At 37.3% G+C, this 27,419-nt stretch overlaps 1 protein-coding gene across 4 annotated transcripts in view; it reads right to left on the reverse strand.

Moving 5' to 3' along the window:
• CSMD3 (CUB and Sushi multiple domains 3) overlaps nucleotides 1–27,419 on the reverse strand; it is a 743,929-nt gene that overhangs the window by 405,650 nt on the left and 310,860 nt on the right. For all 4 annotated transcript variants that reach the window (XM_086741185.1, XM_086741184.1, XM_086741183.1 and 1 more), the window contains one exon: nucleotides 1,962–2,065. In XM_086741185.1, coding sequence (XP_086597311.1) covers nucleotides 1,962–2,065 — 104 coding nt within the window. The remainder of the gene's footprint in view (nucleotides 1–1,961; nucleotides 2,066–27,419) is intronic.

Consider the following 27,419-nt stretch of genomic DNA (forward strand, 5'->3'; position numbering starts at 1 on the left):
TACTGCATTACTCAATATTTTAAATATCATTGTACTGTGCCTCAATGTGTTATTCTAATTCAGGTGCCAATGAAAAACAATACTTTAGTTACATGTTAATCAGAGGTGGTGAATTGGTACTTAATAAATGCTCTTCCCACATGACAGGATAGTCAACAAAGTTTATGAATCAAAGAATATCTGAAATTGAATACCAGCATTATTAGTAATATATTTTGAAGACTTAATACTGTTACTGCTTATAAAACAGAAATTATAGTACTTTGTCACTTCTCAAAACTATTACTAGTAACAACGAGCACATCTATAATCCACTGAAGAAACTTTGCATTATTCTAAAGTAATTGCACCTGAAATACCTGGCCAAATCCTAGTCTCCTCATTGATAAGAAGGGATAGAAGGTTAAAAATAAAAAAAAATAAAAAATAAAAGGTCAAATAGTCTATTATCCAAAGGATAAATCTAATGGGAAATTAATGATGAAAATCTGGAAATCTTGAAAAAAAACCTTATATTTTCTGCTCAAAGTTTTGCACTTAATAGTATTAATGAGATTAAATTAAGAAAGAAAAAAAAAGTAAACATTAGTTTTAGAGTATTCAAACCAAACAAATTCTTTATATCATTCTTAAAATGAATAATGGAAAGCTACAATATATAAAAATAGTATGAATACATTTCCATTAAATGTAATGCAGGGGATGTCATTCTAAGGAATCCTAATTTTGCTCTTCGTTTGGGTTTTGATTAAATACATTGTATGTTAAACATTTATCACATTTGCTTCTTTTCTGACCTGTGTTTTAAATTTGTAACTCATTTGAACTAATGATAACGTAAGGTACTTCCTGAGAAGCCAGTTTATTTAAAAATAACAGCTAAATATTATTTGACCTTTTCAAAAAATCTTTTCTAAATAGCAGACAATTCCTTAAGGGTAAAATATGGCTTCTAAGCACTAAACAACTTTTTTTTTTTTAAATAAAATTGAGTCAGATTGGGAAAAAAAATAAATACAATGTATTTTAAGGGACATTCATTTCTGCTATAAAATATTTAATTATTTACTCAGAATGGAATTTGAGCTACATAAAATGACAGACTACAAATAATACCTAATTACACAGTTCTGCGTATTTTCAAATGACTGGGGAATAAACAGAATCATTGGATTATACTGCTGTCTTCAAAATTTTTCAAATTAGGGAATAAGATTTTGAATTTGTTTTCTTGAGATTGTTATTATTGTAAGATCCATTATTATCACAAGTTAAGTATCTGAGAAATATAGGTTCTGAAGTTAAGCAATGGTTGGTAAGCATATATATCTCTGTATAAATATCTGAGCTCGCACATTCCAGAAGAATGCTAATGGATAATAAAAATCTTATTTAATACTCAGTGCTGTCTGATTTGTAATCATATATGGTTTAGGTAATATCCTACTCATATTTTCTCTGTAGTAATTTTCTTCACTATATTAACTCATTTCTTGAGTTATCTACAATAGTCAGTAAGCACTTAAAGGTGAAGGTCCTATAGTACATCTTTTGTCATCCTAAACTTGCTAGGAGATTGTAAAAGTTTATGTATAAATAATCCATTTATCTATTTTCATTTATGCTCTTAGACGCTTTTAATTTGAGAACTCACTTAAAAAAGGAGAAAAAATAGCCCCTAAAAATGTAAACATCTACACATGAATGTACAAATTGTCTTTTAAAATTTCTGATTTTAGTTTATCTTTTTCTTTTCTGCTGTATAGTTCATCTCTTACTAACTTCAGAACAGTAAATATATAATGATATATTTAAACTGTCACCTTCAGTAATTTTAGAAGCTCAGTAAGATTATATTTTTTTTTAGATTTACCTGATTTTAAGAAATATTTACTCTTATAAAAAAAACCACATTAATGATATTCTGTAATGCATATAAATTGTAAATGTAAAACACTTACACTTGAAGCACAGTTTTAGGATCACCCACTTCTCCTCCATCACCAATTGTCAGTGTGTCATAGCCAATCTCCAGATCAAATTCTTCAAAATTTATCTGAATAACCTAGGAAGTAAAATAAGTAAATATACTTTAGAAATAAATAAAGAATTGTCTTCAAATAAAAACTGAAAAATCATACTTTACTGAGTAAATGCAATGAAGGTGAAGAACATAATATACTCCTGATTTCTATAATCTGGCTCAAGCAGGATAAAGGTGGATCAAAGGTAAAAGTGATTTTCTTATTTCATGAACCTGAACAAAATGCAACTATCAGAAGTATGAGCATATTTTATACCCTGTAATTTAAATTGCAGTATGCATATTTAATACTAAAGGATAAAAAATTCAGTTCATTTTAAGAATACAAAGAATTTTTCACTTAGAGCAAAATTTAACCATATTATTAGAAAAGAAAATAAAGCATATGGTTTCCACCCATGTATCAATCATGCTAACTCTGTCTTTATGAAAATAATATGTTTCTCACATTTTCATATAGATAAAAATGACAGACCACTTATGCATAGGAATTTCTTAATACTAATGTCTGTAATAAATGGTCTTTAATTATTGTTATAATTGAGAACAGAGAGCATTTGTGTTTAAAGATGTGGATGCCATTTTAATGGATTAAAATCACACCCTTGAAAGCTCCTATTACTTTGTTACACTGAAGTTCTAGTAATTGTTTGAAGAAGGACATGTTTCTATGAACAAAAGTCAGTACAGGCAAGTTGGAGAAAGTCAGGTATGTTCCTAGGACTGTAATTTGTTCCAAAGGGAAGAGAAACACTTTTCTTTACAGGTGTAAACGGGAACGTAAGTACACTAAGGAACAGCCAATTTGGCATATTCACATATACAAACGTGTGGTATGTTGGGGGGTGTGGGAGTGTGTGTGTATGTGTATGTGCACGTTATACCCCCAGGAATACAGTCAAGTACAAAGAGTAAAGAGGGCCCAGAAGGAGAGGACATGGAAAACTGTGTAGGCAAGTAGCTGATTTGCTCTAGTTGTCAAGGTAAAGCAGACAAAACCACACATAAATATTCTTAGAGTAAAAAAAATATTCTGGATTATTTGTGTTGTTCTAGCCATAAAATTTGTTAGCCTAGACATAAGAATTTAAACAGAAATCCATAACTAGATTTAAGGCTGACAGATACTTTATTCACTATTGAAAAAAAATAAAAAAGAAGAAGAAAAGAAAAGCATCTTCATTTTTGCTCTGTGTAGTTACATCAGAACAGGACAAAGGCTCCACAATAAAACTTGTGAGTTTCTGGGCAAGTAATATTAGTATTGAATTCAAGTTGAAAGTATATTTCACTGATTAACAGTGAAATACATTTTGCAATAATATCAATAGTTAAGTGCTGCAGCATAGAAAACTGAAATTTATATTCACAATAACAAGAAATCCAAGATGTTAAGAAAAAGCACATAATTGGTTCACCCACCTAAATCCTAATCTTGTTTTCCATTAAACACAAGAAGAAATCTAATCTTATTATCATGTATGTCTTGGTAAGTGCAACCGTAATTTTTTTTTTAATTAATATCCTTCCAGATATTTTATATTAATTGAGTACCATCAAATTGATAGAAAACATCTTTCTTTTTGTAGCTGAAATACTTGTCTTTATAATCAGTGTCAGAAAGCTAAACCAGCTTTTCTTTAGCACAATCAACAATATCCCGCACTGTGTATTTCATTGCAAAGGAGAAGCTAGAGGTTAAGGAAAATATAAGTTCCTTTACAAGTGTTTCAAAATATGTTTGTCTTTTTTTTAATTAGAGCTGACCAGAAAGACAATACATATCTTTACCCATATGATTAAGGTTCAAAATATATTCTTACTTTCACTGAGAAATGTAAGATCTTATTCACTATTTTTAACAATGCTCAGAATTAAAAACTAAGAGAACTCCATGAAAAATATCTGGCTCATTAAGGAATACTGTGAAATATGAAAAAAAATAACTAATATTTTGTTCAAATTATAGGCTTCAGCTTGAATCTTTCCACTGGTCTCTGGAGAATCTCCAAATTATTGATTCTGTTGTGATCTATTAGGCTATTGGCTGCTCTGATGTGACCTCTAATTCTTCTGCAATCTGAAATGTTTTTCTGAGATAAAGAAAGCTTTTCTATTTTTAATCAAAATAGATGTTAACACACACAAAAAAAGTTTATTATTTTGTTTTTCTGCATTAACATTTTTTAGAGAAGCATGTTTTATTAAAAGATTTCTAGCCCACTCTCTTTGTAGCTCACCTAAAATTAATAATGGGAAAGGTACGACTTTGAAAATTGTGGTTGTATAAAGCCACAGATGCATAGTTTAGTCTACATCTGTCTTGTATCATATTTTAAGACAAGAAGTAGTAACAAAGTCATCAATGCTTTTCACAATTTAAGAATGTATTAAAAAAATATAGTAACTGGCTAGATTTTGAATGTTAATGCAATAATCTTAGTCTTGCAGTTGCTACTATCATGATTTCTTCTTAAAAGTTTCTGGATCAAGTGAAAATTAGAAAATGCTGCAACTTTGTACAAAACTCCCAGAAGTAAAATAAAACCTGAAACAGTAACCACCAAATAGGATCATATTTTATGTACAGGAAAAAAAAAAAGCCAAATATTACGGCTTAAGCCAGTAAATAATTTTGTATACCATGTATACCTCTGTGGGAAGAGGGTTAGAAACAGCTACCAGTAACTGCTCCAGACACATTATAGAAAAATGAAATATTTCGTAACTCCAGATCATTAAAGAGTAAGCAAGAAACTGTATGTAACCTACTAATAAACAACCCATTTCAACTTAGGTTTAACATACCACACCTGAGCTGATTTACAGTACAAACTTTGGATTTGGCAAAGTAAATGTGCCATTTATCTGGCAAATACGTTTATTGATTTAAACTTGAAGACATTTCATTTTAAGGAAATTTGCACAAATGGAGTAAAAGTAACATACAGCAACAGCAGAGCTGTCAATATCCAACATGCAAGAGGCAGTAAACTCATTTACTACATATGTAGTGCACAACTATTTATGTATTGCAACTGTGAAAAACAACTGTGTATATTTTTTGAAAATTCATCCTTTGCTGTTTATCTTTGACACGCAAAGTACACAATGTACAATACAAAATGTACTTGACACCTTTGCAAATATGCCTGAATGGCAAGAAAATAAGTACTCTTAGTGATGATGTATTTTCAGAGTCCTTGTTTTACAATGTCAGAATCAGTTTGACCCAAAGACAGCTGGACTTGGCAGTGCTCGTTATATTGATTATTCCCTTTGGAATACTGAAAAGGTTTTTCGATGATATAAGCATTTGAAGTCGAGCATCCTGGAACCTTTCAAAATTAAAACTGAGATTTAGGTAAAATGAGTAAATAACTTAAAACTGTGTAATAAGTTTGCCAAAAATTCTGCTTTTACCAGTCATCTAACATTTTGTCTTTTTTTTTTTCCTGAAAAATCTGTAAATGGCAGACAAAAATAAGTGGTATCCCTGAAGCAGTTTAAGATTACAGTAAAGTCTGAAGGTAACTCTACATTTTAGTCTCTATTGTTTGTAAGAATAAACACTTCAGGGAAAACTGTGCTGATTTTTTACTATATTCTACATATTTTTAAACCAGATTAGCATTAGTAAATTGTGCTATTGATCTGGTCAGTAAATGTACAGTAATCAGAAGCACAGGGACAGGTATTCTTGACCTGCAAATTCAAGGAAAATCTTTTTTTTTTTCAATTTCTCAGAGCAAGATATAAGCATCATTAATATAAATGAGATCTGATCCATTCTTTTTATTGATCCATTTAAACAGTGATCATGTTTAAAAAGTACTTATGTATTTATTGTATTTTTGCTCCACCCCACAATCTCATTTAAAACTGGAAAAAAAAAAAAAAAGTGTGGACGAACCATAAAATATTTTCAAATGGTTGGGTGTAATTTCCGGGAATCATACTATGAATAAAAATATTGAACCAATGATTTACTTGAACTACAAAATTCTGGACAGGACAATAATACTATCAAAAGTGGATTCTGGAAGGCAGGCACAAGAGGGAAATTTCAGAAATGCAGAATTCCAGCTGAGACAGTTTACCATCATAGTCATGATCTATCATGTTACGTAAGTCAAATAACTGTATCAGATATGTATCTGTATGGCTTCAAAACTAAGAGTGTCTTTACTTAAAATTAAGCAATATAATAATTACTATTCTTTTTCAGAAACAGCTATGCAGTAGTGCCTGAAGTTTTGTACATTTATAGTAGCTTTTGTGATGTATCCAGCAAGTAGCAGACTACTATAACTATCCTGATAGAGACTAATCATATCTTGAATTTTGTTTCAAAATATATTATTAAACATGTTCCTAACACCACTGTCAGAAAAAAAAGGAATCTTTTCTTCCCTCTTCCTCCATATACACACATATATAAACAACAAATTTTTATTTTAAATAAAATATGCTGAGCTATGCATTCCTTATTCACTAAAATAAATACAAAAGCAGCTAAAAGGAAGGGAATAGCCTTTCTACATCCTGATCTCCTTTTGCTATGTATAAAACAGGAAGCAATAAGCAACTTATAACTGCTGAATTAAATTAAATTTATAAACCCAGAAACAAATAAACAACAACAACAATAACAGAGGATGGTAATACTAATGACTGTTATCCAAGTTATACAGAAAATAATGTGCTATTTGAAAAATAACTTTCTGAAAATTATGGTGTACTTTGGGGTCTAATTAATTTGCAAGCACTTTTCCAAAGGAAGAAACAGGAACAGAGATCTAATTTCTAACACATTTCAGTGCACATACCTCCTTTCTGTGCCTTGGAATATATCCTTTGGAACCTACTCCTTAGGCAAAACCAAGTCTGGTATCCAGCTCAGAAGTAACATAGGAGAAGATTTTATTGAAAAGTTAATGGCTAACTCGAGAACTTCCTACAATTCTTCAGAGAGAGAACAAGCTTAGGAGGATGTGTTCCATACAGCAATCTTTCATACAATTGTTCGATATAACTGTGTGTCTTGTTCCTGATGGAATCAGCTCCCAAAAGATTTTTCAAGAAAAGTAGTGTTCTAGGTGAAGTACTCAACCTTTTAAAATTCAAAATGTACAAAGCAGAATTATGTGTAACAGAAGCAAAGATATGTACTTCAGATCTGCTTTTGAAAGGGAAGTGTAAAGATTTAAAGTTGTATTTCCATGTATGCATCTGTTATCGTAAAACTTCCAATGCAAATGTAACTCCAAAAATATTTTCAGATGTATGGTAATGTTTTCATTCCATAAAATTTGACATTCTACCAGTAAAATAATGATGAAGAAGTTTCTATATATGTTATGAATCTTTTCTCCTCAGAAAAGTACTTAAAAATTAAGCTAAGATATACCTTAAAAGAGCTATACCTTAGATAATAGTAAGGAACAAATTTGAATTAAAGCATCTTGCCAATAATGCAATATTATTACACACTATTTTGCCGCACATTGCATATAATTCAATGATTCAAAATATCCAAGATCTGCTAGCAGCTGTGTACAATAATAATAGTTTAATTGCCTCTTTGGTAGTCGCCTATTACGTGAACAAAACACAACCCAAAACAAAACATCCTAAATATTAAGCACTTCTCTCCTTTGCAATTTAATTAAAATTTTGCGTATCACAGGATGTGAGGAAAAAGGGGAGAAGGGGATGAAAAGGAGAGAGAAAACTTGGAGATTTATAGAACATTATAGAAAAAAACAGGTGACACACAAAGCTTACCAATTCCAGGAGATACTCACTAGCTGAACTGGAAAGTTATGTCTATATTGTTGAGTCCATTTGTTGGCAATAAGATTCATCATACTTTACTGTAGACATTTACAGTGAAAACATCTATATTTGATGTAGGCTTCTTCATATCCAGTTAAAAAAAAAAAACATGTCTAGAGTGTAATCTATTTAATCAAAAGGTAGATAACACATACTAAATCAACCACAGCTTAGAAGTACCTATTTCTCTTTCTTGACTATAAAGTGAGACTAGGCATTTCTATATGGATGTCTACACTGTAGACATCTAAAATAGAATTCACTCACATAAATATATTTAAGTAGTACCACCTGAGATGGTGTAAAGCAGACAAAAGATCCATACAAATCTGACAGATATAGGAAATTCAGAAGAACTGTGCTCTTTTGGGAAGGCAGCTGAAGACCTGTTGGGTTATCCTGGAGTATTTTATGTCAATGGTTGCCAGTAATCTGAATCCTACAGGTAGCAGATGAATTCTGCTTTCCAGAGTGACTGATAAACACATAATGTAATTTCTTTCATGCAGTTCTTTAAAAGAAGGTTTTGTTTTGTTCTGATTTGTTTTTTTTTTTTTCAACCTCAATACTAGTGTTAAATGTCAATTTTCCATAGAGTCTAATCCTGCAACCAGTTATTTAATTTTAGAATTTATTTATTTAATTTTAGAATTTATTTATTTAATTTATTTATTTAATTTTAGAATTACTTACGTTGGAGCCACAATAATTGAAAACAGATGTTCAGGTTTTTCCCTATCCCGCTGTCGTGGTTTTGTTTAGTAGGGGGGGGCCTAAGGTGGTAGCTTCTGTAGGAAACTGCTAGAAGTCGCTCCCCTTTGTTCAGGGGACTTGGCCAGGCCTAGGGCGGACCTGCTGCTGGCCAAGGCCGAGCCGATTGGTAGCAGAATGTCTCGTGATAACGCCTCTGCAATAACATATTTAAGAATGGGAAAACAGAAAAACAAAGCAGAGGAGAGAAGATGTGAAGAAGCTGAGCGGGGGCAGAGGCGCAGGGGGGGAGGCGCAGGCCTCATTGGCCTTGCAGGCCTCACCATCTGGCCTCTCGCCAGGCAGCCGACTGGGCCCGACTTGGTCCAGCCCGGCTGCAAGAAGTGGAGAGGAGATGAGAAGTGAATAAGATGTAAAAAAAGATCTGAGAGACATCTACCAGCCTGTTGTGAGGAACGGCTGCAGACGCCAAGATCAGTTCAGAAGGAGGGGGAGGAGTAATGCGGCTCCTGGCCAAGATTCCCCTGCAGCCTGTGGTGACGACCATGGTGGAGCAGGTTGTCCCCCTGCAGCCCATGGAGGTCCACGGAGGGGCAGAGATCCACTTGGAGCTGGTGAAGGACCCCATACCGGGGGAGGTGGATGCCTGAAGGCAGCTGTGGCCCGTGGAGGGCCCGCTGGGACAGCTGTTCTGGAGAGACTGCACCCGTGGAAGAGATGACCCACGCCGGAGCAGTTCCACAAAGGACTGTGGCCCGTGGGAGGGACCCCACGCTGGAGCAGGGGAGGAATGTGAGGAGTTCTTCCCCCAACCATGAAGCAGCAGCGTAGAACAACATATGATGAACTGACTGCAACCCCCATTCCCTCTTCCCCCCTGTGCCGCTCGGGGGGGGGAAGGTAGTAGAGATAATGTTAAGCTTGGGAAGAGGGAGGGGTGGGGGGAGGTTATCTTGTTCTCTGTCTCATTCTCCTGCTGTTTGTAGTAATAAATGAATAGTTTTCCCCAAGTCGAGTCTGTTTTGCCCGTGACGGTAACTTTAAGGATTTCTCCCTGTCCTTATCTCAAACCTCGAGCCGTTTTTCCTTATATTTTCTCTCCCTGTTTTTCTTGGAGTGTGGGGGGAGTGAGAGAGAGACTGCGTAGTCTGGTCCGATCGGGGCTGAACTACGACACCCGCGAACAAATACACTGGAAAGTCTTAAACTGGAGGGATAGTACATTAAGGTAACAGCATGAAGACATGATATTTTTATTTTTCATGTTGTTGTTTTCTGTTTGCATAGAAGTATGACCTGTATTGTGTTGGCTTGCATTCACAAGAAGAGTTTCTGGGACTGATTAATCAAAGGAATTCAGTCTCAACATTTAATCAATGTTTGCAGCGCAAATAAAAAGAAGTATTCTACAAAAAAAAAGAAATTATCTTGTAAATAAGGCCTTCCACAAAGAAACAAAAATAAATAATTACACAATTTAATTCAACTATTAGTATACCATCCACAAAAGGAAATAAAGGAGTACAACTAAATCATTAAGCAAACACATTGATTTTCAGTTGTCATTATGCTTATTATATTCCAAATAACACAAATTATTATATAACTTTTATCTTGTGAAAAAAAAATATTGTGTTATGGGTTTAGTTTTGTTTTACCTCTAAGCAATTATTTCAGATTAGATTTTGCCTTATTTTCTCACATCAAGTATCTTAGCTTTTGCAAATGCTGTCTCATTTTTATACACCTAAAATTACTAGTGGTTGTACATAGAATTAAGTTAATTTCACTCATTTTCATTAAGCTGCTAGAAAAGAAGTGAATTTTTTTTATCTAGTCACTGAAGCAAATGACTGATCAGTAACTAACTTCAACATGGTGTGGGAATGGCATTGTACCTAGAAGATAACTAGAGAGGGAAAGGAAATTCTGGCCAGCTCTCTACTGTTAGAACATCAGTAATTGATCTACAAAGAAATCTATTTCTGCAAACAGCATCTTGCAAAAAAAAAAAAAAACATGGTACAAATGGTCCATGAACAATAATAACAGAAAGAAATCCACCTCTCTGAAACATAACCACAAGATATCTACTTTCATCCATTTTCATTATTAACTCTAGAAAAAAAAACACCTATAGCCTGCTGATAATGTCATGCCCACCCTTTGCTCATCAATTAAAAGGAATTACCTGGTTGCCTTCTTCACTTGTGGAAGTGAAATTAGGCAAGGAGAAGAAAATCCTGTTTATAGCTGTGTGTCCTCATGTGGCCTCAAGATGGTTAATTACTTTTGTGTTGAATAAGTAAGTAAATCTTGTGCTTCTCAGTAAGTAAATTATGTGCATTTATATCTGATGGTATAAGCTAATCAAATGCTCCTGTCTAATTGATAGGCTTTACCTCCATAATTTTCCATAGAATTACAGGTCCCTCCATCAAAATAATTGTGTTATTATATATTCAATTATAGAATAGTTTCAGTAGGAAAATATATTGAATCCAAAGACTGAGGTATAATTTTATTTAACATTAGTACTATCATGGAGCAGTTAACCCTGGAAACCATTTCATGGAACACTAACGACAAGAAAATCATCAGAAGTAGTCAGCATGGCTTCACCAAGGGGAAGCCATGCTTGACAAACTTTGATAAATTTCTGTGATGAAATGACTAGCCTGGTAGATGAGGAGAGTAGTGAATACTGCCCACATGGACTTCCATAAGATATTAATGAAACAGCTGTTGATGTATGGGCTGGGTGAATAGACAGTGAGGTGGACTGAAAACTGAATGAAAGTCTGGGCCCAGACAGTGGTGATCAGCAGCACAAATTCTAGTTGGAGGCCAGTATCTCGGGGGTCAGTACTGGGACCAGTCCTGTTTGACATCTTCATTGGTGATCTGGATGACGGGGCAGAGCATAACCTCTGCAAGTCTGCCACAATACCAAACTGGGAGCAGTGACTGATATGCCAGATGGTCCTGCTGCCACACTGGAGAAATGGAAGAAGAACCTCATGAATTTCAACAAGGGGAAGTGCAAAGTCCAACAATGTGCCCTGGCTACAAAGAAGGTGAATAGTATCCTCAGATGCATTAGATACAGTATTGCCATCAGGTCAAGGGAAGTGATCCTTCCCCTCTGCTCAGTTGTGGTAAGACACATCTGAATGTAGTGTCTAATACTCAGCAGTATGAGAGAGACTTGGACATGCTGGAAAGAATCCAAGAAAGGGTCACAAAAATGATTAAGGGACTAAGGCATCTCTGCTATGAGGAAAGACTGAGAGAGCTAAGACTGTTCAACCTAGAGAATAGAAGGCTCACAGAGTATCTTACCAATGTATATAAATACTTGAAGGGAAGGTGCAAAGAGGATGGAGCCAGCCTCTTTTCAGAGATGGGACAGGACCAGAGGCAATGGGCACAAACTGAAACACTAGAGGCTCTGTCTGAACATCAGGAAACAGTTTTTTACTGTGAGGGTGTCCAAGTGCTGGCACAGTTTGCCCGGAGTAGTTGCGGAGTCTCCTTCCTTGGAGATCCTAAAAAGCCATCTGGACATGCCCCTGGGCAGCCGTCTCTAGGTGGCCATGCTTGAGCAGTAGGGTTGGACAAGAAGTCCCTTCCAACCTCAGCCATTCTGTGATTCTGTGAAAACTTAATCAACTAAAAATTAAGTATCTGCTCAAAAAGTATCACTTACTACCTTTGCAGCTAGTGCTTTTCTACAGATAAACTATTTGAAGATAAATTAATCTTGCCTACTTTGGACATTCCTCTTAGGATAAATAATTAGTCAGTACATTAGGATTTGTAACTCTAGTGAAACTAATATCTCTTCATTAACTGGGGAGAAAGTCTGAAATAAGTTTGCCAACTATGGCAATTAATCTTCTGTTGACTAAAGTTAGATGGCACTGATCTACATAAAGTTTGTCTCTTCCATAAAATTGTACCTCCACGTCTTCTTTACTGCAGCTGTGAAAAAGACAGGGATGACTATTGAGAATAACATGCTAATTATTTCCCATTACATCTGGCTGAACACAACTCCCTGCCTGGGCAGCATTTGATGCAGTAGCATGAGGAATAAATGAAAGGAATGGTAGATTTTAGAGAAAGCGGGGGGAGGGGGGGGAGGGAATGAGAAACTGTGTGGTGACTGAGGCTAAACCACAACATTTACTAAAGCAAATAAAGCAAGTTTGGTTTGTGGTTTTTTGTTGTATTTTTTTTTTAAAGCATAACTATTGAATTAAGTACAAAATATTTAAAATGTATATACTAAGTATTTCAGAAATATAATCACAGCATCATAGAATCATAGAATGGTTTGGGTTGGAAGGGACCTTTAAAGGTCATCTAGTCCAACCCTCCCTGCTGGGGCAGAGACATCTTTCACTAGATGAGGTTTTCACAGCCCCTTCCAACCTGACCTTGAACACTTCCAATGATGAGGCATCTACAACTTCTCTGGACAACCTGTCCTCACCATCCTTATTGTAAAAAAAAATTCTTCCTTATATCCAATCTATGTCTACCCTCTTTCAATTTCAAACTATTACCCTTTGTTGTCTCACTATAGGCCCTGGTAAAAAGGTCTTTCTCCCTCTTTTCCCCCTTTACATGATGAAAGGTTGCAATAAGATCTCCCTGAAGCCTTCTCTTCTGTAGGCTGAACAACTCAAACTCTCTCATTCTTTCTTCACAGCAGAGGTCTTCCAGCTCTCTGATAATTTTTGTGGCCCTCCTCTGGACCCACTCTAATAGGTCCATTGAGATTTGTGGGCTTCCTCACAAAAGCATGTAAATGACTGATGGGGTTTAAGACTAGTTCCAAACACAATGTAAATGGATTTCCCAACTTTGAAGCCTTTGATCCATAAAATCATAGGTAGATACCATTTAACCCCTAAGGCATTTAAACTCACAAGGTCTTTTGACCTGTATATTCACGAGATGTACCATAGCTATGAGGTAATATATAAGAACATTTGGATTTTTTTTTTAATAACATCTTTCTTTCTTTCTTTTTTTTTTTTTTTTTTTTTTTTACAGTGGCAATGCACAGCACCTGCTCATTCATCTGACTAGACAAAAGTTAATATTCCAAACCTTCAACTCTGCTTCCTCCTGTCTAATCTAGTATTTTAATATATTTCATACGTCTTAGAAAAACATCCTCTAATGTTACTTTGAGAAAATTATGGATGAATGTCACTCTCAGATAAGCATGAGTTTGAACAGCAATAAAAGCTACAAATGTTCTCATCTTTTTCTTTCTCCTAACAGGATTTGTACTTTCTATTAATAGGAATGCTTCTTCCCAAGAAGATTTGTTGTATTTGGAATTTATTTCCTTACTGATTATTAGTCGTATTTGAGCGCTTAATGCTATGTCTCTTTGATAACACTGATCTTAAGGTTGAAAGGTTTTTACAGCAATTTATTAAAGTTATTAAGCTTCTGATGTTATGAAGGAGGTGAAATAAATTTCATCAATACTGTTATCCCAGTAAATAATAAATAAAATGACCTGAGACTAAACGATCACATAGAAGAGTTAGTAGCAAAAGCACATTGGAGTAAGACTCAAATCTAACAATATTTCTAAAGAAAACAAAAGTAATCTCAAAACATTGTATATATATTTACTTTAAATACATAATGTTCAATGAGTTCCATTTTCTACTTTTGCAAAAACTACTTTTGTAGTAAAACCTATCAGTCTGTTTTGCTGCTTTCCAAGGAGGAAGGAAAGGAAAGGTTAGGAAAATCCTGGAACATTTTGTGCCCTTTTGCCCTAAAGACTTTTTTTTTTTTTTCCCCTCACAGATAGGGAGACAATGATACTCCAAATAGCCTAAAAAATACAACTTGCCAAGACCATTATAAACAAACAGTAACAGGTATAAGCAGGAAAAATGTGAGAATATGTGAGACAAACAACACTGCAGACACTAAGGTCAGTAAAGAAGGAGGGGTAAGAGGTGCTTCAGGTGCCAGCACAATTATTTTCCCTGACTTCTTCTTCTTCTGTGGAGAAGAAAATGTTGATGCAGGTTGCCCCCCTGCAGCCCATGGAGGTCCACAGTGGAGCAGAGATCCACCCTGCAGCCCATGGAAGACCCCACACCAGAGCAGGTGGATGTGCCCTGAAGGAAGCTGTGACCCTACGGAGAGCACACGCTGGAGGAGGGTCCTGGCAGGATCTGCGCCCCTGTGGGGTCCTGCACTGGAGCAGTCCACTCCTGAAGCACTGCACCCCATGGGAAGGACACATGCTGGAGCAGTTCATGAAGAACTGCAACCTGTAGGAAAGATCCAACGCTGGAGCAGGGGAACAGTGTAAGGAAGAAGAATCGGTAGAATCAAAGTGTTATGGACTGACCGCAAACCCCGTTATCCATCCTCCCTGTGCTGCTTGAAGGAAGGAGATAGAGAACTCAGGAGCGAAGTTGAGCCTGGGAAGAAGGGAAGTGTGGGGGGAAGATGTTATTTTAGATTTGTTCTTATTTCTCATTATCCTACTCTAATTTGATTGGCAATAAATTAATTTAATTTCCCCAAGTCATGTCTGTTTTTCAAATAATGGTAACTAGTGAGTGATCTCCCTGTCTTTATCTTGACCGACAACATTTTTCATCCTATTTTCTCCCCCTGTCCTGTTAAGTAGGGGGAGTGATAGAGCAGCCTGATGGGCCCCTGGCAGCCAGCCAAGGTTAACTCACCACAGAAGGATACCATGAACCATTAAAAGAGTCACTTCATAGAAAATAAACAAAGAAATAAACAATTAACAACTCCATTTCACAGCCAAATATTAAAAAAGATATATATTAAGCAGAACAATTTACTACAAAGATCCCTCACAAGAGCAACCATCTGAACTTCTAGGAAAGTGACAAGTCTCTGCCAAAAATTAATCAAATGAAAAAGACTGAAACATATCAATTGCTCACAATGCAAGCACTGGAAACTTCCTATCAGAGTCTCTGAGTCATATACATACATATTTTTAAAAGTTCTAGTTTGAGTGTGCATATTCATCATAAGTACAAATAAGAAAATACGCTTGCATTCAAAGTGTACGGGAGACATAACTTACATCAATTTTAGGAACTTACAGAAAGTCAAACAGAACTAAAACTCAAATTCAGCCTTTAATTCAATCTAAGTTTTAATCAAATGTGGAGTTAATATCTGAATTCCAAGTTATGTCCAGAATCTTAAATTGCTGATGGCTGAAACAGAAGCAATTACTCCTGTTGCAGTTATTGCAGTAGTCACAATCTCTCACCCATTCCCTACGGGTAGATCATAATTTCAGAGTGTAAAACATCACTCCTATAGTCACAGAAAAGGTAGGAAAATATTTAATGAAACAAAATGTATAATAATTAAGAAAATTGACCTGTCCTCCTTTCATAATTAAAGTGGCGTTATAGTAAAATTGCAGGACAAGAAAGCAAGTCATTTATCCACCTGCAATTGTATTTTTTTATTCTCCACATCTGTTTTATTTTACTATTTTCCTCCAACACTTACACAAAGCACATGCACATACCTCCTGACTCCAAATGTTCTCATTCAACAATTGATTCTATTCCGTCACTGCTGAAACTTCTAGCTTCCTGTCTTAGAAACAGCTGGATTCCCTTATATGCTCTTACTCTGCTGAGACAATATCCCCTCCCTCTGTATGTATTTCTAAGATTTTTTTTTTAAAACTGCAGTATATATATCACTCAGATTTTTTTAACTGGATCAAAATGTTCATGAACCATATGGAAGATAGTGTAACTAACACTATAAGGAAATAAAATGCGTTCTGAACACAACTGAAATATTTTTACACTTTCTAGTTTCATATAGAATAAAAGCACATTATCTCCTATTGATAAGTACAGTAACTACTTTTTTAATCTGCATGGATGAAAAACAGGATTATGGTTAAAATATACGGTTAAGAGTGAGTTTAATTATGCTCATATTTTCTAACCATTTCACTGACTGTAACACATGCAATATATCTTCATACTAGGCTTAAGAAAAGCCAAGTTTGAGACATTTGCTTGTAAAAAGACCTGCAGCGTAGTTTATTCCAACAGGCCTGGCGAAAACAGACTTCATTAAATAAGTGCTTGAATTCATGCTAAAGCACCTAGTCTGCTTGAGATTTATACTGTCAGTGTGTACAAATATGGATGGCGACTGTTTTTAGGCTTGACAACAAGCTTAGGAAATGTTCCACTGACAGTTTTGATATGGTTAACAAAATAACACAGCTGTAGTAAATTAAATGTAAACACTCAGCTTTTTGCTGAATTTGTTTAGCTTATTTTTGGCTTGGCCTAAAAAGCACAAAAATTCAGAAACGAGAAGATGAAAATTTTGCAGAATATTTCATTTTTACATTCCCCTGTAAAAATTTCTGCAAAAATTTCATGATGTAAGGAAGAAGGAAGGTAAAAATGGAATGTAAAAATATTTTTTAAAAGTTAAGAATATCTTAATGTAAAGTGATTAAATAGAAACTATATTTAATATCAATTCAGAAACAATTGTAAGTTGTTCTCTCAGTAAACTTCTTCAGACTTGCAAAAAATACCACATGAGGAGCATCCCAGTTATTTTGAACTATTTCAATGGTTTCTCAGAAAGTAAAGGACTACAGCATCTGGAGATAGATGTCATAAATTTTCAGTAGGCTCTGCCATTATGACAAAAGTCAGATTATACATTTCCTAACAGATATTCGACACCCACAAAAAAAAACCCCTAGCAAAAATAATTATTAAAAAAAACCCTAGACCTAAAACCAAAACCCACGTATCTCCCAACTCTCAGACATAAATCATTATTGATTTCAAAATTATTTCAACATGCAATAGATAAAACAATAAGAATGTGAACACTGTCAAACTTTTGAACCCTATATTCTAAAGAATACATTTGAAACCTACATTCTAAAGAATACATTCTAATGAATACATTTATGCAGGTAGTAAAAAATACTTTTATGCTTGAAATACACTGAATGTAGAATTTAGAATATGATAATGACAAAACAAAAAATAACAGGTAGTCATATAAAATTTATTTTTAAAAAATTCCTGCCATGCAAAATTAACAAAACCAGGACCTAGTTTTCTGATCTATCTAAATTTAACAATGAGCTTATACATTTAATTCTCTTTGCAATTTTTGAAAAGAGATTGATCTTTTTTTTAAAGGAACTCTTTTGCTTATTTTTCTCCTTAATGCATGGTGATGAATGATATGTAGTGTGAATATGTCTGAGATCTATCAGAAGAGCTGTCATTCTAGCACTGACATTTTCCACAGTGTTTCTGTCACTGTGGATTAGAAAAAAAAAAAGTATAATTCATAAAACTTGAACTCTGGTTAACTTTAGCCCTAATTCAGATTTTACTGATATTTCAGCCTGTTGTTAAATTCAAATTGATCATTTTGTAGCCTATCCTTTTGAAGGGCAAAATCAAGAGTCACAATTGCAATTTTCTTATCTCACATGCTATTTAAGCAAACAACACGAACTAGGTATTAATGTAGCCCAGCAAATAACATTTTTGCCACTACTAGTAAAAACCTACAGGATTTGTACTGATCTGACAATAAGCATCTCAGCATTATTTGGCTTTCTCTTGGCCTAAACTGGCTTTAGTATGCTTACATGATGTTCTGGTTTTATTCAGTGAGGGGGGGCTATGGTGGTGGCATCTGTGGGAAACTGCTAGAAGTTGTTCCCCTTTGTTCAGTGGACTCAGCCAGGCCTAGGGCGGACCTGCTGCTGGCCAAGGCCGAGCCAACTGGTAACAGAATGTTCCATGATAACGCCTCTGTGATAATGTATTTAAAATGGGGGAAACAAAAAAAAAGGGAGAAGATGTGAAGATCCTGACCGAGGGCAGAGGTGGGAAGGCAAGAGCCTTGTGGGCCTTGCAGGCCTCACCTTCTGGCCTCCCACTGGGCAGCCGACTGGGCCCGACTAGGCCCAGCCCAGCTGCAAAAAGAGGAGAGGAGATGAGATGTGAAGAGAATCTGAGAGGCATCTGCCTGGCTATTGTGAAGAATTTTTATGGTGAGAGGAACAGCTGCAGCTGTCAAGATCAATGAAGAAGGAGTAGGAGGAGTAAGGCTGCTCCTGGCCAGAATCCCCTGCAGCCTGTAGTGAAGACCATGGTGAGGCAGGCTGTCCCCCTGCAGCCCATGGAGGTCCACAGAAGAGCAGAGATCCATCTGCAGCCTATGGAGGACCCCATGCCAGGGCAGGTAGAGGCCTGAAGGAGGCTGTGGCCCATGGAGAGCCCACTGGAGCAGCTGGTCTGGAGGGACTGCACCCCGTGGAAGAGATGACCCACATCAGAGCAGTTTCACGAAGGACTGTGGCCCATGAGAGGGACCCCAAGATGGAGCAGGGCAGGAATGTCAGGAGTCCTTCCCCCAATGACAAAGCAGCGGCGTAAAACAACGTGTGATGAACTGACCGTAATCCCCGTTCCCTCTTTCCTCCTGCACCGCTCAGCAGGGGAAGATTGTAGAGATAATGTTAAGCCATGGAAGAGGGAGGGGTTGGGGGAGGTTATCTTGTTTTCTGTCTCATTATCCTGCTTTGTTTTTAGAAATAAATGAATAGTTTTCTGAAAGTCGAGTCTGTTTTGCACGTGATGGTAACTTTAAGGATTTCTCTTTGTCCTTATCTCAAACCTCTAGCGTTTTTCTTATATTATCTCTCCCATTCCCTTGGAGGGTGGGGGGAGTGAAAGAGAGACTGCATAGTCTGGTCACAATTGGGGCTGAATTACGACACACTATGATAACAATTATCTAGCAATTACTGCCTAACAGGTCTGGTTTAGCTCTGTGAAAAATACATATGGCAAAAAAAAAAAAAAAGCTAACAAATCAGGGCATTCACTGCCTAACAAACAACAGCCGTTTATGTTGAATGAAGCTGAGGAAATTGTGCAACTTTAAAACTACTTCGTAACAAATGAAAAGGAGGCGAGTGAAGATACAGAAAAAATAATTGTGCCTTGGTGCAGTGCTGGAAACAGTCTTCTTACTTTATTAGGAATTAGATCAATTTATTTTGTTAATCTAAAGCAGAGAGATACAGCAAACTAATATTATTGTAACTAATACATGAAATTTGTATTTTTTAAAGTATTAGCTAAGAATGAAACAATTAAATTCATCATTCTTATATTCGAAAGATATCTAGAGCATTTGAAGAATCATAATTCAAGAACGTCTATAATGAAGAATTGCTATATGATTTAACTCCACCTGTCAAACAGGTAATTTCAGATTTATAATCTACAAATTACATATGTCTGTCATTTTATTTGTTGTTTTTTTCTATGATATGCATATTAATAGCAGATAACAGATTTCTTTTCTTCACTATCTGGAATTTTATTATGTGTATCATTCATTCTGTGTTTTAAAATTAACAACAAAGATTTTCTGAAAAAGGTCAAGGGATAGCTGCAGAATTTGTGTCACTACAAGCAGCAGTAGATATTTGAGTTATGGAAGGAATAAAACATAAAAAATGAAGTTCTATCATTCAGATAACACAATACAGAACATATTGCAATGTTTGTAACAATATGAAAATGCTTTCATGATGATAATTCTTTAAGTTCAAGAAATGGCATTTAAAGTTTTAGAACATCAGATTGTGATGGTTGCCAGATTTATCAAAAAATGCCAAATGAATTCAATCAGTTTTTACGCTGGTAAGATGAGATATTGTAGATATTTAGCGCAGGGAATTTTAAAGATACTTTCTTTTTTTAAAAACAAGTAGATAAAGTTATCATGGTTTGTGTTGAAACAGCTTTAATAGAAAATGCTTATCTCTGTTTTATATCTAGTTGATATTAACTATCAGTCTTCTAGTGTGAGAAAAAAACAAACCTTTTTTTCTGTTGCTTAACTATAAATATATATAAAAAAATTATATGCACATAAATCTCTGTTTCGATTAAACCCATCAGAAGTCATTAGCTTCCTCTGCCTATGGTCCCATGATGAATAAGTCACAACATAACCTGAGAAAAAGACTGGTCTGGACCAAGATGCAAGTTAACTGTAAAAATCAGCCTGTGACCTACTTTCTGTGCATACAGTTCATATCTGAGACAAAATAAACCAAATGTGATACCATAAAAAGTTATAAACAATATTTCCAGCTGTTTATTGGCAAGAAATATTGCTCAAGCATCTGATATCATATAGAAACAATTAAAAGAAAATACATTTTTAGTTTTTAGGAGAAAATAATAAGAAAAAATGCACTACTTTTGGGGAAGGGAAGGGAATTAAGCTATGAAAATACAAAGATTTTTTAGTCTATTAAAAATATAAATATAAAATTACAAGATCCCATTACATAGTGTCAGAGTAAATTACCAGCAATTCACAGCATTGTCCAAAACATAATTGATGAGTTTGTACAATATCTCATGAGATATACAAGTATAATTTCCCTTAATAGATATGAGCGATGTAATGAAGTGCAGTTCAAACTGAGAAATCCTTTTTCTCATTTCTGTGCAGTTATTTACAACAATGTTTCCTATGGACCCAAGGGGTTAATAATACGAGAATCACAGTTTAGATCAAAGCAAAGAACTTTAAATTCTGTTGCACCTTTACAGTACCACAGAGAGGTACAATTTTCTTGGATGTTCTTTCAGGCAGATCCCTGTAACTATAGTTTTGCTGGTTTTGATCACTAAATCTTTAGTTGATTCCAGAGTAGCCATAGATAAAACAGTGGCAAAAATCACTTGCTTGACATATTTAAAAAAAAAAAATCAGTGGATTAACTATGTTAAAAAAACCTATAAGTGAGATAACTGTCCAAGAATTTCCTCCATCATATACTGTTGGAGAAGCCTCACATGTGCAGGTATGGGTCTTCACAGGGAATTTCAACCACCCCAATATCTCCTCCTGAAAGGAGGGAGGCAAGGCAAAAGGCAGGAACACAACCCTGACAGGAGAACAAACTTTGTTCAGGGTTCTGTTTTGAAGAATCCCACGCAGACAGTTCTGGAGAGAACAATCCAGAGACTTGATTGATTTTCAAGGATTGCTATCTCCAAGCTCAACAATGGTTCACCCTAATGAACAGAAAAACATGCCAAGGTACTAGTAGACCTGCATGAATGAACAAGGAGCTCCTGACTAAACTCAAACACGAAATGGAAGCATACGAGAGATGGAATCAGGATCAGGACACCTGGGAGTGTAAAGACACTCCTCTGAGTATGCACTAGTATTTGTAGCAAAGTCAAAGCCCATCTAAAGCCAAGTCTGGCAATAGACATGAACGGAACAAGAAGGTCTTCTACAGGCATGTCAGCAGCAAAAAGTAGATGACAGGAAACAGGAGCTGTCCACCGAATGGGGCAGGCTGCATGGTGACAAAGGACAGAGAAAAGATCAATGAATACCTCTTCACTGATAAGACTTGCCTTCGGGAATCCTAGACCCCTGAGATCAGAGGGAAAGTCTAGAGCAAGGAAGACTTACCCTTGCTGGAGGAGGATCCAGTTAGGGAACATTTAAAAAATTGGGTATACACAAATCCATCAGACCTGAAGGACTGCACACATTGGTGCAAAGGGAGCTGGCCAATGTCACTGTGAGGCCACTCTTGATCATCTTTGAAAGCTCATGGTGATAAAGAAGAGAATCCTGAGGACTGGAAGAAAAAAGACTTTGTTCCTATCTTCAAGAAGGGCAGGAAAGAGTATCTGAGGAACTACAGGCCAGTCAGCCTCACTTTGATTTGTGGGAAAGTGATGGAGCAAAACCTCCAGGACACTGTTTCCAAAATTATTAAGGACAGAAGGATTCCTGAAAGTAGTAAGCACGGATTTATAAAGGGGAAATCATGCCTCTTCAACCTGATAGCCTTCTACAATGAGATGACTGGCTTGGTGGATGAGTGGAGAGCAGTGGATGCTGATCTTGAACTTCAGTAAGCATTTCAACACTATCCTTACAGACAAACTGACGATGTATGGGTAGATAAATGTACAGTGAGGTAAGAAATCCAGCTGGAGGCCAGTCACTCTTGATGCACCTCAGGGCTCAATAATGGGTCCAATGTTGTTCTACATTCTCATTAATGACCTTGATGATGGTATTGAGTGCATCCTCAGCAAGTTTTAAGACAATATAGAACTGTGAGGAGTGGCTGATGCACCAGTGAGTTGTGCTGCCATTCAAAGAGACCTTGACAGGCTAGAGAAACGGGCTGACAGGAACCTCACAAAGTTCTACAGGGGGAAATGGAAGTCTCTGCTTCTGAGGAGAGCAACCCCACACACCAGTACATACTCAAAGTCAACTGACTGTAAAAGAGCTTTGGAAAAAAGGCAGTGGGGCTCCTCATACACAGCAAATTGAACATAACGCAGCAATGTACTGTCTAGGTTATGCTAACTCATGATTGGCTCTCTGATTTTCCACAACCACAGTAAAATAAATATCAGTATTACTTCAATATTTGGAGGGGGAGAGGGGTTAAATATGTGGCTAAAACAGTCTTACAAAGTTCATGTTTAATAAACTAATTGTAAATTTCCTGTATGAAAGTTATTCAACTGTCCTGAAATATTTCAAATTTAAGCAGAATGTAAAAATGTTCCTTTCAACAAGCAGCAGTTGAAAAAGTTAAAAATATTTTTTTTTTTTACAAAACACATAAAAGCATTTTTATCAGGGTATGGTACCAAACAGGCAACCATAGATATCTCATTGTTACAAATTTATGTACAAGTTGCTCATATTTCTTTTAACACTGGATCACTAGTCAGAGCTTTAGCACATCACAGATCTCTTTCTAATTACAATCTTAATTATTTTATCTTGAATAGATCAACTCCTTAGCACAGGATCCTGATAAGAATGAGCATGCAAAAACTGCGTACAAGAACACTAAAAATATGTGGATCTCACTGATATCAGATGTCCTGGTGCACCTTCATCAATGAGTTTTATTATTGACTCCAACCCACGTAACCTTCCTTTCACAACTGATTTTTATTTAATTTTCTTCTTTCCAGTAGTAAACTCACTATATCCTCTGGACAGTGAGGGGTAATAGTTTTAAAATAGAAGGAAGTTGATTGATACTTGATATAAGGAAAAAAAAATTACAGTTAGAGTGGTGGAACACTGGAACAGGTTGCCCAGAGAGGTGGTGGATGCTCCATCCCTGGAAACATTGAAAGCCAGGTTGGATGGGGCTCTGAACAACCTGATCGAGTTTAAGATGTCACTTTTCCTTGCAGGGGAGTTTGACTAGACAACCTTTAAAGTTCCTTCCAACTCAAACTATTCTATGATTCTATTACATGTTTGAGGTATTTAGTCATGGTTCTACTCCACTGCCAACAAGGCTTCGGGATGAACAGAATGTCTGGTCAACTGTACAAGGAAAGAGACCAACTCTAATATAGTACAAAGTTAAGGAGGCAGATGATTGCCTGGGACAGTATTTCTTTCATCCATATTGTACTGATATCAAACTTACTTCTGAAACCAATCACGGAAGATGATTAGCCAGATTCAATCCTGGAATAGGCATGTAGACATCGGAAGAATGTCTATTTACACTGAAGTTCCTTTCAGGGTCTTTTATCTAGTGCTTTCTCCCTTAGAAGATTCTCAATTTCTGAGTTATTTTGTTGCAAATGACACAATAGAAGGAGCTCTGAAATACTAGACCAGTTAAGTCCTGAAATACCAAGATCAATAAGTCCTCTTGATTCTCTCGTCTGTGGTATAAAATATTGCAAATATTGCCATGTTGTAATGAACACCATGACATTATTTGTTGTAGTCATTATAAGTAACTCTTAATGGCTAATCTCTATTATGCATCAAAACATTTTTTACTTTAAGGCAAACATCAAAAGTTATGGCTTTTAGAATTCATGCAAGGCAAGCACTATTGTGTTCAGAACAAGAAGGCAATGTTAGCATGAATCGAAACTGAACACATTAAACCACTGATTATGTAAGTAAAAATTTGCACATTCAGATTCCTCAATATATGCTAAAAGAAGTTGATCTAACTTGTAAAATTTTCTTTTAATCTTAACAAGTTTTGGTTCTTCTAATCAGTTGCTAAGCCGCTGTCCATCATATCTGAGAAGTTGTGGCAGACTGGTGAGGTTCCTAACAACTGGAAAAGGGGTAACATAACCCCCATTTTTAAAAAGGGAAATAAGGAAGACCCAGGGAACTATAGGCCGGTCAGACTCACCTCTGTGCCTGGCAAGATCATGGAGTAGATTCTCCTGGAAACCATGCTAAGGCACACAACAAATAAAGAGGTGATTGGTGACAGCCAACACAACTTCACTAATCAATTTGATGGCCTTCTATGATGAGGTTACAGCATTGGTGGAGAAGGGACAACCAACTGATGTCATCTACCTAGACTTGTGCATAGCATTTGACACTGTCCCACACGACATCCTTGGCTCTAAACTGCAGAGACATGGATTTGAGGTGGAGGGGGGGGCAACTTGTATCACCATAATCTTCTCCACAGGCTGCAGGGAATCTCTGCTCTGATGCCTGGAGCACCTTCTCCTAATCCTTCTCTGACCTTGGTGTCTGCAGAGTTTTCTCTCACATGTTCTTATTCCTCTCCCTCAGATGCTGCTGCATAGCATTTTTTACACTGTTGTAAACGTGTGTTCTGGTTTTGTTAGTGAGGGGGGGCCTAAGGTGGTAGCTTCTGTAGGAAACTGCTAGAAGTCGCTCCCCTTTGTTCAGTGGACTCAGTCAGGCCTAGGGCGGACACGCTGCTGGCCAAGGCCAAGCCAATTGGTAGCAGAATGTCCCGTGATAACGCCTCTGCGATAACGTACTTAAGTAGGGGAAAACAGGAAAAAAAGGAGGAGAAGATGTGAAGTAGCTGAGTGGGGGGCAGAGAGGGGGAGGCGCGAGCCTCATGGGCCTTGCAGGCCTCACCCTCTGGCCTCCTGCCAGGCAGCCGACTGGGCCCAACTCGGCCCGGCCTGGCTGCAAGAAGTGGAGAGGAGATGAGAAGTGAATAAGATGTAAAAAGGATCCTGAGAGGCGTCTGCCAGCCTGTTGTGAGGAACGGCTGCAGATGCCAAGGTCAGTGAAGAAGGAGGGGGAGGAGTAATGCGGCTTCTGGCCAAGATTCCTCTGCAACTCGTGGTGAAGACCATGGTGGAGCGGGTTGTCCACCTGCAGCCCATGGAGGTCCACGGAGGGGCAGAGATCCACCTGCAGCCCGTGGAGGACCCCACGCCAGAACAGCCCGTGGAGGGCCCGCTGGGACAGCTGTTCTGGAGAGACTGCACCCCGTGGAAGAGATGACCCACGCCAGAGCAGTTTCACGAAGGACTGTGGCCCGTGGGAGGGACCCCACGCTGGAGCAGAGGAGGAATGCGAGGAGTTCTTCCCCTGACGATGATACAGCAGCGTAAAACAACGTGTGATGAACTGACAGCGACCCCCATTCCCTTTTCCCGCCCCGTGCCGCTCGGGAGGGGAAGGTAGTAGAGATAATGTTAAGCCCGGGAAGAGGGAGGGGTGGGGGGAGGTTATCTTGTTCCCTGTCTCATTCTCCTGCTAATTTTAGAAATAAATGAATAGTTTTCCCCAAGTCGAGTCTGTTTTGCCCGTAACGGTAACTTTAAGGATTTCTCCCTGTCTTTATCTCAAACCTTGAGCCGTTTTTCTTATATCATCTCCCCCTATTCTCTCGGAGGGTGGGGGGAGCGAGAGAGAGACTGCGTAGTCTGGTCCCAATCGGGGCTGAACTACAACAACGTGTTATCACAGAGGCACTACCAACATCACTGATTTGCTCAGCTTTAGCTAGTGGTGGGTTGTTGTAGTTTAGGCCCGCTCAGGACCAAGCTACGCAGTCTCTCTCTCACTGCCCCTACTCTCCAAGGGAATAAGGAGAGATAATATAAGAAAAAAGGCTCAAGATCAGAGATAAGGACAGAGATTTTTAAAGCTACCGTTACAGGCAAAACAGACTCGACTTAGGAAAACTATTTATTTATTATTAAAATCAAAACAGGATAATGAGAAAGAGAACAAAGTAACTTCCTCCCGCTCCTACCTCTTCCCAGGCTTAACATTATGTTCAATTATCTCTACCTCCTTCCACCCACTGTGTGGCACAGGGGGGAAGAGGGAGTGGGGATTATGGTCAGTTCATCACTTGTCACTTTACGCCACTTCTTCCTCCTCCTCGGTCCTCACATTCCTTCCCTGCTCCAGCGTGGGATCCCACCCATGGGCTACAGTCCTTTGTGAAATGCTCTGGTGTGGGTCGTTTTTCCACGGGGTGCAGTCCATCAGGAACTGGCTGCCCCAGCAGGCCCTCTACAGACCACAGCCTCCTTCAGGCATCCATCTGCCCAGATGTGGGGTCCTCCATAGGTTGCAGGTTGATCTCTGCTCCTCCGTGGGCATCCATGGGCTGCAGGTGGACAGCCTGCTTCACTATGGTCTTCACCACAGGCTGCAGGGGAATCTCTGCCAGGAGCCACATTACTCCTCCCCCTCCTTCTTCACTGACCTTGGTGTCTGCAGCTGTTCCTCTCACAAGAAATTCTTCACAATCGGCTCAGGCAGACACCTCTCAGGTTCTCTTCACATCTCCTCTCCACTTCTTGCAGCCAGGCTGGGCTGAGTCGGACCCAGACAACTGCCTGACAGGAGGCCAGGGGGTGAGGGCCACAAGGCCCACAAGGCTTGCACCTCCCCCTCT

Source organism: Chlamydotis macqueenii, chromosome 2, assembly GCF_036417535.1.
Source record: "Chlamydotis macqueenii isolate bChlMac1 chromosome 2, bChlMac1.mat, whole genome shotgun sequence".
NCBI classification, from domain to species: Eukaryota; Metazoa; Chordata; class Aves; order Otidiformes; family Otididae; genus Chlamydotis; species Chlamydotis macqueenii.